At 38.2% G+C, this 12924-nt stretch overlaps 1 protein-coding gene across 1 annotated transcript in view; it reads right to left on the minus strand.

Annotated features, from left to right (window-relative positions):
- Positions 1-12924, minus strand: part of LOC135216180 (uncharacterized) — a 535405-nt gene that overhangs the window by 47982 nt on the left and 474499 nt on the right. Inside the window, exon 12 of the mRNA XM_064251313.1 lies at positions 8425-8624. Coding sequence (XP_064107383.1) covers positions 8425-8624 — 200 coding nt within the window. The remainder of the gene's footprint in view (positions 1-8424; positions 8625-12924) is intronic.

Here is a 12924-nt window from a genome sequence, read left to right on the forward strand (position 1 = left end):
ATTAAAATTAATTTTCATGCACAAATCCATTACTTTTACCTTGCCCCATTATGTGTCACTAAAAATCCCAAACATGTTCCTTAGTAGAAATAAATAGATTGGCAACAGCTGGCAAGCCTCACATGGATCCATCAGTGAGGCTAGGAGGCAAACACCTTACCGTTTACTGTACTTACTTATAAGGCAAACACTTTGGTGTTTACTGTACCTAATTATAAGGAAAACACTTTGGCGTTTACTGTACTTAATTATAAGGCAAACACTTTGGTATTTACTGTACCTAATTATAAGGCAAACACTGGTGTTTACTGTACTTAATTATAAGGCAAACACTTTGGTGTTTACTGTACTTAATTATAAGGCAAACACTTTGGTGTTTACTGTACCTAATTATAAGGCAAACACTTTGGCGTTTACTGTACCTAATTATAAGGCAAACATTTTGCTGTTTACTGTACCTAATTATATAGCAAACACTTTGCTGTTTACCGTACTAATTATAAGGCAAACACTTTGCCGTTTACTGTACCTTATTATAAAAAAATAACTAGTAGTACATATAAATGAAGGGACATGTGGAGCTCCTGGGATCAAGTAATGTGAAAAATACAAAGCTCTGAAACAAAAGAGATCATGTGTTGGACTTTATAACCTATCAGGTAAAGTGGACATGCATAGGTTCCTGGCTAGTGGCAGACATGTAGTTTCATGGCTATATATACATCCAAGAAGGATATGTACCCAAAATTAGGTTAGATAATTTATGCCTAACAGGAGACCAGGATTAGTTGGTTAAGAGGATTTCCCTAAGTCAAAATTACCAACTGATGCAGGCAGAGTTTTATCCTGAAATACCTATTGGGCCAAAGGACAAGGAATCAAATATTTGTGCAAAAATTTAGACAAAAAAGTGGCCAAGGTAGTTAAAACACAGTGAAACATCAGGATTTCTTTTTATATAAAGCAAGAAGTTTAGAGCATAATAATCTCATCTATAAGGGCTTTAGTGTAAGCAGATTCACATCTAAGTGTTGCATGTTTTTAAAATTAACCACCTGAGCAAATTGTCTTTTCTGTTATGGACTTCTCTGAACAAACTCGGCAAAAAATTATCTAGATCTACCCTAAACTCCTTAATTTTTCTGAGATGCAAATGCATTGTCTCAACAAGATGAAAGAGAACTTACTTATTCTTGACCTTGAAAGAAAGTTACATAATAGCATGAGAGAAAGAAAGCTACATATTAGCATAACAAGCCACAAATAGTTTTGTCTACCCTAAATTGAGTTATGGCTACCTTGCCAGTAATGGCATGGAGTTAACTACACCATCTGGAAGAAGTGCTGTCTTATGAGTGAAGCAGCTAGGATGGTCTATTCCAGAACCTTATGAGAAGGACTTGCAAGACCTCAACGCAAAGCTGGGAGCCCATTGGGTCAACTTATAGTTCTTGGAGGTAACTCAAGCCTCTTGAGCTCAAGGGAAGAATTTATGTTAAGTCCCCATAGTTCAAAGACCTGACTAGTGCAGACCAGTAACCTTTTACTGCAGAGATAGACATCTTTTGGATTCTCAAGTGCATTAAGAAGTTGGCTAAGGCTTCACTGAGTCAAGGTTCCTCCTATAATTATACGTAGTAAAAACTGATAGTCAAATCCCTACAAGTACTGGAGATGTTCTCTGTTGCCTCCATTAACAATCTCCTTTCTGAGAGGCCTTGCTTGATAGTCTCTACACATGCAGTTTGAGCATCTCTTAAATAGTATTTACATACGAGTATGTAGTTTGAGCATCTCGTAAGTTCTAATGGTAACTCCCGATGTGGAGCTGTCACAGAAGCTTCTCCCACTAGGGGTGCAGTGGCAGTATCCTCTAATGTAGCAGATGCATCAACCCCTGTGGTAGTGGCCCAGCCATCTAGGTCAGGTGCTCGGCCTGTTGAGGCTACAGTGTAAGCCTCCGAGGCAGATAAGATGGCACTCGACCCAACCACCTTGGAATTGTCGCAGCTGTTTAAGATTTTACAGAAAATTTATTTGTATATTATTTTCATATTAAAGTAGTCCTTTAAACCCCCGTGCCATACTAAACAAATTCTAAAAGGAACATGGGAGTTTAAAAGATTGCGCAACACCTAGATGGCCCTGCTGGCTCTTTTACCTGTTTCAGTTCGTCCTCCTCATCCTTGATTTTTTATGGAAGGACGACGGCCTTTGCATTTCGCGATTCTTGGAAGAATAAAACATATCTACCTCGACCCGCCACGAAGAAGGAAAAGCAGTTCAAGCTCAGGTTCCAACCTGGAACCACTGGATTATATTTGAAGATAAATGGTGAACTCTACTCCCTCGTAAGAGAATGCTTTGTGTATTGAAGAAGCATCTACATTAACTATGTAACATATTCTTGCCGACCCACCTGTCTCTGCCTCTTCAGTCGTCGTCTTTGAAGGCTACGTCATCAACACTTCTATGGAGTCAATGGTTGAACCTTTCCTGCCCAGTAAGTTTCCTACGATTTGTGGCGTATGGTAAAGCTTAGGTTAGGGGGTTTTTAATTATTCTTAATTATTACCACGCTTTCAGAACCTGTAAATTTTCTATGGATTCTTGTTTTGATATCCATAAATGTGTATAAATTTTGGAACTTTGTTATTACCATTGGTGTAATTGCCCTTTGATTTTTAGGCAGTTGCTAATTGTTAAGGAGGACAGTGGTTTAGTGGAAGACACTGATTCAATTTCTGGTTCTTTCACGCAGCTGATTTAGGTAATTTCCGTGATAAGTTGGTCAATGATATACACAATTTTTTACATGAGGATAGTCTTTATTTTATTAAATATGGTTGGACTCGAAAATGATAGTCTGTTGTTGTTGTTTTCAGAATCCATAGGTTTTCAAAAATTTCCATGAGTGAAGGTCTTTCCACCACAAGCAGTAGTTATCAATTTATGATTAGCGATTGGGAACAGGACTTCAGCCATCGGAGTTGTATCTATGCCATTTCGTAATCTTAACTTTCATACAAATAAATAATTTTAAAGAATTTGTGTTTTTTATTTTACTGTGAAAGAAAACATTCAAGGTTACGAGCAACTCTTGTGTAAAGCTCTTGGTTTTTCTATTAAAATTTTTGAAACAGGCTGCACCTCTGCCTGATTTAACGATGACTGAGGAGCAAAAGCACCAAAAGAGGAGACATTCCCCCTCATCCTTTCCGCCATCAAATCTAATTAAACTTTCATCACTTAGTAATAGATATGAAGTACTAAGCTCAATGCAAAAACCCCAGCTTGAATTCAAACAATTTGACAAGAAAGGGAAACAAAATGGGACTAGTAAATTAACAGATAATAAACCAAACCAGTCAAGACCAGTCCTTTCCAAATCATCTCTTGATTATTCTCATAAACAGAAGAGTCAATGAGAAGGCTCCAACCAAAGGACCTTCCACCAAGCCCAAAAAGTAGATTTCACATCAATATTACAATGGAACCGTAGAGGTCTCAGGGCCCGAAGCGAAGAGCTGAAGGTACTGTTCCATGACCATTACCTAGGCATTGTGTCATTGTGTGTCTCCAGGAAACTAGGCTTGGAAGAACACAATACATATAGTCCAGGATTAAATTACAGCATATATAATTCTCCACCACCAATAGGAGATAGAGATAAAGGGAGAGGTGCAGCAATTATTGCACATAAGTCGTTGCAACACTCCTTGCTATCAATTAATACTCATCTCCAAGTTGTAGCAGTAACTTTCATTTTAGACAAACAGATTACAGTCTACTCCATCTACCTTCCTCCTGATTTGGATTTCACTTATAAAGATACTCATTTACTGATTAATCAGCTTCCTACTCCTTTCCCCTTCCTTGAAGAATTTAATTCTCACAACCCCATTTGGGGTGAGAACATGGTAGACGCAAAGGGTAGGATGTTGGAGGGGTATTATGGTCATGATATCACTCTACTTAATAACGGAGCCATGACATATCATATCTACTCCTATACCTACTCGGCTATTGATCTGAGCATTTGCTCATCTAGTACTTATATTGATTATGAATGGTCAGTTAATGAATATCCAAATGGGAGTCAGTGACCACTTGTCAATTCATATAAAATCAGTTAAGAATCAGCTGTCTGAGTTACCTCCTAAATGGAAGGTAGATGAAGTAGACTGGAAGAAATTTAGTGAGTGCTCTCATGGAGAAGAATGTAAAATCATTTCCATCCATTTCAGAGGCGTATAATTATTTTAATGACACTACCATCAACAGTGCAGTTGCCTCTATTCCAACAACGAAAAGAAAACCCTCTAGACCAGCAGTTCCTTGGTGGAACAAAACCTGCAGTAGTATGAGGAAGATCAATAGAAATTTCATAAAAATACAAGAGGAGTGGAACTGCACAGGCCAAAGTTATTTACCAATGTGCTGTGGCCAAGCAAAATAAATATTTTAAAAAGGCAAAAAGAAAGTAGTGGATGTGCTACATAAATGGCATTAGCTCAAAAACACCATCCAAAACAATATGGAGGAAAATGAAAAAACTAAATGGCAAATTTGTACTTAACCTCTGCCTACCCTTAAGATAAACGGTGACCTAATTACCCAACCAGATAGGGTTGCAGAAAAATTAGAAAAGCACTTCTCAAGAATATCGAGTAGTGACAACTATTCTCGAGAATTCCAAGGCATTAGAAATGCCCAGATTTCTCTTGATTTAAGTGAAAATTATTTTAAACCATATAATGCAAAAGTTACACAGCCAGGAACTGAAAGATGCCTTGCAAAATACCGAAGCATCTTTACCTGGTGAAGATAAAATAGTTTATGAAATGCTGAAATATCTCCCAGAAAAGTCAAGACATTTTTTCTAGATATAATAAATGAAATCTGGGAAACTTGATTATTTCTAGGAACTGGAAATGATAATTAATCATCCCCATGAAGCAACCAAACAAGAATCCTTCTTTACCCAGTAACTACATACCAATAGCTCTCACCAGTTGTGTTTGTAAGCTGATGTAAAAGATGATGAACACCAGACTTGTATGGCACTTAGAAACAAATAAATTGCTTTCTCCAATCCAGTTTGGCATTAGGAAAACTAGATCTACTTTGGATCCCTTGCTCAGGCTCTCAAACTAAATAAAAGGTTTTGGTAAACAGAACCAAACATTAAGAGTTTTTTATTTGCGGTGTTTCTTCATGTGTCGTTGTTTGATACCTCATCACCCCTGTCGTCTTCTGTAATTCGTTGTCGTGTGACATTTCCCTTTCCAGTTCTTCTCTTTCTGTTGGGGAGAGCCAGTTCTTTTTCTTTATGTTCCTTACTTGGTCTGCCAGCCTCTGCTCTGTTTAGGGGGTGTTATTCCTCTCATTCCAGATGTTGACCAACGTTCTTCTATATCCTTTCTCCGTCGGGTTGCTTCTGATGTAGCATCTCCATATTTCCTTATTTTCTTCTCTTGTCCATTTCTTCCTCTGGTTTGCTTCTGTAGCTCCAATCTCAGGCTGTTGGTTACTGTCATTGTGGTGGTCAGTTGCTGGATGACGACCTCCAAGTACCTGACTGTCTTCTCCTTCAATTGGGTTGAATACCTGGCTGCCGGACAAAGCTCCTCTGTTGCCAGAGGTTCCATTTACGTCGTTGTCGTTTATTCCTTCATTTCTTAACATCATTGCTGAGTTTTGCTATTTAACCCATAGCTGGACCCTACCCCATCAGGGATAGGTACTCATTTACAGCTGAGTAGACTGAGGAAATTATGGTAAAGATCCTTTCCCAAGGAATCAACACCGAGGAGAGCGGTCACCCATCCAACGACTGACCAGCCCCAATGTTGCTTAACCCTTAAACGCCGAAGCGGTAAAAAAAAAATGTCTCCCGTGTGCCGGAGGTGTTTCAGAGTAAGCGCGGAAGCAGAAAAAATATTTTTTTCAAAAAATCACAGCGCACTTAGTTTTCAAGATTAAGAGTTCATTTTTGGCTCCTTTTTTTTTCATTGGCTGAAGTTTAGTATGCAACCATCAGAAATGAAAAAATTATCATTATCATATATAAATAATGCAATATATGATAGCGCAAAAACGAAATTTCATATATAATTGTATTCAAATCGCACTGTGCGCAAAACGGTTAAAGGTAACAAGTTACTTTTTTTCGTTGTAATGTACACTAAATTGCGATCATTTTGGTATATAACACATTGTAAATCGATAAAAGCAACACAGAGAAAATATTATCACAAAATAATGCATGAATTCGTAACGCGCGGACGTAAACAAATATTTTTTTCAAAAATTCACCATAAATCTAAATATTGTCCTAGAGACTTCCAATTTCTTTCAAAATGAAGACAAATGATTGAATATTACTATACTGTAAGAGTATTAGCTTACAAATGCAGTTTTCGACCATATCTGACGAGTTAATGTTGACCGAATGTCGAATTTTTTTTATATATTTTTTTATATGCAATTATTTCGGAAATAAGAAAAGCTACAACCTTCAATTATTTTTAGTTTTATTCTACATGAAATTGCACACATTTCCATATATAAAACTCTATGAAATGCCTAATATGAAACGGAGCAAATATTCCGAGAATGGGACGTACGCATTTCGGAGATTTGTGGCGGAGAATCCGCGCGCGGAGGGAAGGAAAGTTTTTTTTTTTTAATTCACCATAAATCTAAATATTGTGCTAGAGACTTCCAATTTGTTTCAAAATGAAGATAAATAACTGAATATTACTAGACTGTAAGAGTTTTAGCTTACAATTGCGTTTTTCGACCATTTCGGTAGAGTCAAAGTTGACCAAACTTGGTTTTTTTCTATTTATCGTGATTTATATGCAAATATTTCAAAAATGAGAAAGGCTACAACCTTCAATTATTTTTTGTTGTATTCTACATGAAATTGCGCACATTTTCATATATAAAACTTTATGTAAAGGCTAATTTAAAATGGTGCAAACATTACCACAATCGCACGTATGATTTTTTCGGAAGAGTTACCGCGCGGACGTAAAGAAAATGTTATTTTTTTCATAAATTCACCATAAATCGAAATATTGTGCTAGAGACTTCCAATTTGTTGCAAAATGAAGGTAAATGCTTGAATATTACTAGAATATAAGCGTTTTAGCTTACAATTGCGTTTTTCGACCATTTCGGTAGAGTCAAAGTTGACCAAAGCTTGAAAATTTGTCACTTATCATTTTTTATATGAAAATATTTCAAAATTGATAAAAGCTACAACCATGGGTTATTTTTAGTTGTATTGTGCATGAAATTGTGCACATTTTCATATATAAAACTTTATGTAACGGCTAATTTAAAATGGTGCAATCATTACCACAATCACATGTATGATTTTTTTCGGAAGAGTTACCGCGCGGACATAAGGAAAGTTTTTTCATAAATTCACCATAAATCGAAATATTGTGCTAGAGACTTCCAATTAATTGCAAAATTAAGGTAAATGATTGAATATTACTAAAATATAAGAGTTTTAGCTTACAATTGCGTTTTTCGGCCATTTCGGTAGAGTCAAAGTTGACCGAAGGTGGAAATTTTGGCACTTATCGTTATTTATATGAAAATATCTCAAAACCGATAAAAGCTACAATCATGAGTATTTTATTGTTGTATTCTACATAAAAAAGCGCACATTTTCATATATAATACTCCATGTAACGGCTAATTTAAAATGGTACAAAAATTATGTCAAAGTGACGAAATAATTTCCGAGATGTGTCACAGATACTTTTTAGTGCGGCAAGAAAGAAATTCGCGCTTGCGCGCCTGCGTAACGATTGTAACCAAAACAACACCTTGATCCGTGAACTCCCAGCATCCCCCAAGGCGCGTGATTCAAGAGTTTTCGGCTGGTAGGCCTAAAAGTATTTTTCCGCAAATTTTAAAAAAAACTTTTGTATGTCGACGTAAAATACGTCCAGTCAGCACCCGAGAGACAAAAAATGTCGACGTAAAATACGTCCAGTCGGCGTTTAAGGGTTAACCAGTCAATTGACGACCTAACCCACTCTGCCATGGCGCCACACATAATAATAATAATAATAATAATAATAATAATAATAATAATAATTATTATTATTATTACTATTATTATTTACTGTTTTATTTCACTTTGTATGACAGTAACTTTAAAGTATTAGAAGAAAACATGCCTCCATAAAACCTTAATATTTTACATTATTATTATTATTATTATTATTATTATAAAAGATTAGTTTAACCAGACCTCTGAGCCTAATAAGGACTCTTCTCGGGCTGGTATTGTATTGTACATGAATTAGACACCTTGTGTTCTCAGAGGGTAGTATTTCTTTGGGTTTAATTGTAATAAAGGTAAATAGTTTCCAATTTAATTATATCTAACATCCTCACCTTTACTTTGATGTCAGCATGCTTCAAGTCATTGCCACAACCAAGCCAGATTTCCAAATAATACTGTTTGTTTAAAGCAGCATTAAGACCACATATAGAACATTTGTTTCCCTCAGACGTTTCCTCAACTTCAGCACTGCCGCACTTGCTGCAAGTTGTCCAAGTTGCAGCACTTTCCTCATCTACTCGTTGTATTGTTCCTGTAATTCATTTAAAAAATACAAACTGCTTTAGATTCAAAGTGGTACTGAGGAACTCCAGCACTTTATTTGTTTTTACAATGGTAATGGGGGAACTTATATAACATTATTATATGAACTAACCCCAAAACACAAAGAGAAAATAGGTTACAATGTACTGTATTTAAATTTCTGCCTTTAAGGGCATAAAAAACAAAGTCCTTATAAACAGTGTAATGGCACATAATGTGTAATGGCATATAATATGTACAGTCTATTTACCATAGCATACAGTTTTTGTAAATACACAAAAATGCTTTTACATTAACAGCCTGTTCTGGTTGTTGTTACACAAAATAAAACTATGGTTAATGTTAATAATAATCCCAGGTATTTTACTAACAGGATGCCAGTTGTTTTACAAAGAGGATATAAAATTAATGAGACAACCCATAAGGCACACAGGGTATAGTGTATATCCAAGTGAGGATCCCAGAGCAGTTACACTTAGGGTAAAGTATTGCTGTCCTGCCTGTTGGGCCTCCCTGGTGAGAGGGACCCCTCATCCTAGCATGGCATTAAACAGTTCACAGGAGAACTCAATTTATCAAAATAAAAGTACAGTATTAAAACCTTAATACTGTATAACAAACCCAAAAGAAGTGGATATCGTCAAGACCCAACATTGACTTCTGCTTTGGGAACGGAAGGTGGTCAAGGTTTCTAACCTTGGAAATGGAACAAACACTTTATGCTTAGAGTTACAGAATTATTTATGAAACAGACATTCAACGACATAAAAGTCATTCAAACAAACAAAATAAAAGACATGGCTTATAGAAGTCACTAAAAATAGCTATTCCGAAGACTGTCTATAAAAAGCAATAAAATGCCATTCTGAAGACTGTCTGTAAAAAGCATTGATAGCATAAATGTAAAAATAACAAACAAAATAACACTATGAACAGCATTCAGGATACCATTTTACTTACTGAAAACAATGATGAACCAATCAAAAAGAATACCATGTTAGACTCTTTTTAAAAAGAGATATCCCAAAGTCCAAGATTAGCTGTTGGTGAGTTCTGGGTTGTCTGCTGGTGCAGCTGGAGTTAGTTGTTAAGATCAGAGTTCTGAGTCAGTCTTTAGGCAGAACCTGTTATGGTCAGTAGTCTCGGCAGCAGTCTGTGAAGGCATTGACAGTCAGTAAGTTGTGTGTTATTGGTTTGTTGTTTAGTTGTTGTTGAGTTTGATATTGTTTGCTTTAGAGTTGTTGTGCCTGTGCTGTTGGATTTATTGTGCTTATGAGTTCCTGTTGAGTTATATGTGAGTTGTTGTGGTTGTGAGTTGTTGAGGGTTGTTGTTAGTGGATGTGTGTTGGCTTGTTGGTTTGTTGTTTTTTTTGTGTTAGTGATTGTTTGTGCAGTGGTCTTTTGCTGTGATTGTATTCCTTGTTTGTTGCTGTGTTGTTGAGTTGTGGTTGTATTCCTTGTTTGTTGTGGTGTTGTGGGGTTGTGGTTGGGTGTTGTGTTTTGAGTTGTGGGTTTGTGGTCCTTGGTTGTTGTCTTTGTTTTTTTTTTTTTTTTGTAGATGGGTCAGTTGTCCTGCGTGTATTTCACAGTGTAAAGAGGAAAGTGTGACTGAGGGTGAGTTTAGCAGCTGGATTGGTTAAGTTTATGTGGGGGGATTTTGCCCGCCTGCTTTTTGAGCTTGTGATCCTGCCACATATTTTTTGGCGCCCAAACAGGGACTGTTGGTGCGGCAGCTGCAGGACGATTGGGGTAGTGAGTTGTGTGATTGGTGAAGGAAAATGAGGATGGAAGGGTTGAAGGAGGAGTGGCAGTTGGCGAGGGAAGCTAAGGAAAGGTTGGAAGTGGAGAATGAGAGGTTGAGGGTGGAGTGTGAGGAGCTGAAGACTAGTTAGAGGAAATGAGAGGAATGCTAAGGAGTGCGAAAGTGGAAATGAAAGAGGTGAAAGGAGCGGAAGAGAGAATGGTTCAGAAAATGGACGAAAAATTCGGATTAATGATGAATGCAGTACAGGAGATGATGAAGGGATTCATGGGAAAGGGAGCTGTAGGAGGTAGGCCTACTGGGTCTTGTGATGGGCCAGCAGTGGTAAAGAAAGTGGAAAAGCGAATGGATGAGAGTACGAGTGACGAAGGTGATTTGGTTTTGATAAGTAAGGGAAAGAAGGGGAAGACACGAGATAAGGATAAACCTGAGGACAAGAATAAGAAGGGGGCTGAGGAAAAGAAGAAGACTAAGGGAAAGAAGGTTAGTAAGGGTGACAGACAGGTTGAGACTAGGACTGAATACATTGGGGAAAGGGCTGAGAGTGATTTAGATAGCGGTGAGTGGAAACAAGTGGGTAGAAAGAAGAAGGGTAAGAAAAACGTAGTTTATAGTATGGATGTGAGTATGGAAGTGGATTCGCTGTATTCGGAAGAGGGAAAGAAGGGTCAGAATGGAAGTAGCAAAAGTGAGAGTGAGAGTGAGCAGGAAGTACGAAAGGTTGCGTATATGTGGGAGGTACCCCGATGTGCACAACATGAGGAATATGGTGGTAGAGACATAGGGGACTTTTTTAAGGGATATGAGAAGTATTGAGAGGCCAAGTATGGGGAAAACACAAGCGTCTGGGCAAGAGAGTTAGGTAACTTCTTGACAGGATTTTTGTCAAGTATGTATGGGGTGATGATGAGTGTAGGGAATGTGCCATATGAGTGTGACAGCCAGGATTGTGGAACAGGCAAAGAGGATAAAGACTAGCGTTAGATATAGGAGAAAGCAAGATTTTGCAGAGGCAAGAATGAATGTTGGTGAGTCGTCGTCAATGTATGTCTGTAGATTAGAAACATTACCCATGAAAAAGTTTGAGGACAAAGGGATAAATGAGTGTAAGGACTTAGTGTGAAATTTGTTGGCGACTGTACCAGAGAGCGTATACGAGTTTGTGAATCTGAAATATAAGGAGAAAATGAGATGGGAGAATGAAAGGTTGATGTGGAACGACATTTTGGAAATAGTAGAGGATTACGAGTTAGGCGTATGAAAGAGAGTAGAAGTGTTAGTGTTAGGACTGAAGTAGTCGAGGTTATGCCAGAGTTTAAGAGCTATCGGAAGGCAGTTTTGGAAGGGCTAAGGCGAATGGCAGAGCGAGTGGCTCATAGGAGCCTTAGAGCAAGTAACGTGAGTGTAGTTAGCCCTGAAAGATATAGGAGTGCAAGAGTTGGAAGAGTAGGGTCAGTTAGTTGTGAGTGAGAGCAGCAGTGTTACAGGTGAGGTAAGCCAGGACACAAGAAGAATGAATGTCTGTGGGTGTCAGGAGCGTGCTTCGGGTGTGGACAAACGGGGCATTTGGTGAGTGAGTGTAAGAAAGATAGGGGTATTAAGTGTTACAGGTGTGGACAGATGGGGCACATAGCTAGTGGATGTCAGGGTACCTGTATGAACGTGGTTTGCGGCAACTGTGGGAAGACTGGGCATTATGCTAGCATGTGTAAAGAACAACGTGCAAATGTGTTGAATGTGGAATGGAAGATCACGTGGCAAGTGTGTGTAGGCGAAAGAGGATGAATCAGGTTGGGAATTCGGGAAACCAAGTGAAAAGGGGATTCAGTTGGGTGGGTCCTCTGGTATGCGGGCAGTAAGAGCGATGCATGTGCGTGAAGGATTGTTATATGAAAAGGGGTTTGGGGATAGAGCTCATGAGTGTAAGAGTGTAAAAGTGAGATGCAAAGGGGTGTGTTTGGTTGCTTTAATTGATACCGGGTGCAGTATCAATGTTCTTTTTAAGAATGGATGTGACAAGTTGTGGAGTGAGTGTGAAATTGGGGAGTGTAAAGGGGAGGTACGAACAATAGGAAATTTAGGTATGCCTGTGGTGGGAGTGATGCGTGAAAATATGGAAATCGGAGGGGTAATGGTGGATGAAAGTGACTTTTATGTGATCGAGGGAGTGAGTGATAAGTATGATATGTTATTAGGGTACGGGTTCTTAAGGAAGTGTGGGATGGTGGTCCGTCCGAGCACGAATATGGATAAGTTGTTAGTGTGAAAGTTGTGTGGCCAGATAGTCTTGGGATTGTCAAAGGTGACAAGTATGCATATGTGGTTGAGGGTGTGGATGCAAACAAGTTAGGAAGAGTAAGCGTGCATGTATACGACGGGATTTTGGATATGGAGAATCCGCGAATCCGCAGGTTTTTGTAGCCTCATTGCCGAGTATAAGGAAAAAGCGAGTGCGGGGTATACGTGAAGGTCACTGTGTGGAGTTGCTATACACATTGGTGAGTACGGACGACGAAAGATATGTTGA

Source organism: Macrobrachium nipponense, chromosome 6 (assembly GCF_015104395.2).
Source record: "Macrobrachium nipponense isolate FS-2020 chromosome 6, ASM1510439v2, whole genome shotgun sequence".
NCBI classification, from domain to species: domain Eukaryota; kingdom Metazoa; phylum Arthropoda; class Malacostraca; order Decapoda; family Palaemonidae; genus Macrobrachium; species Macrobrachium nipponense.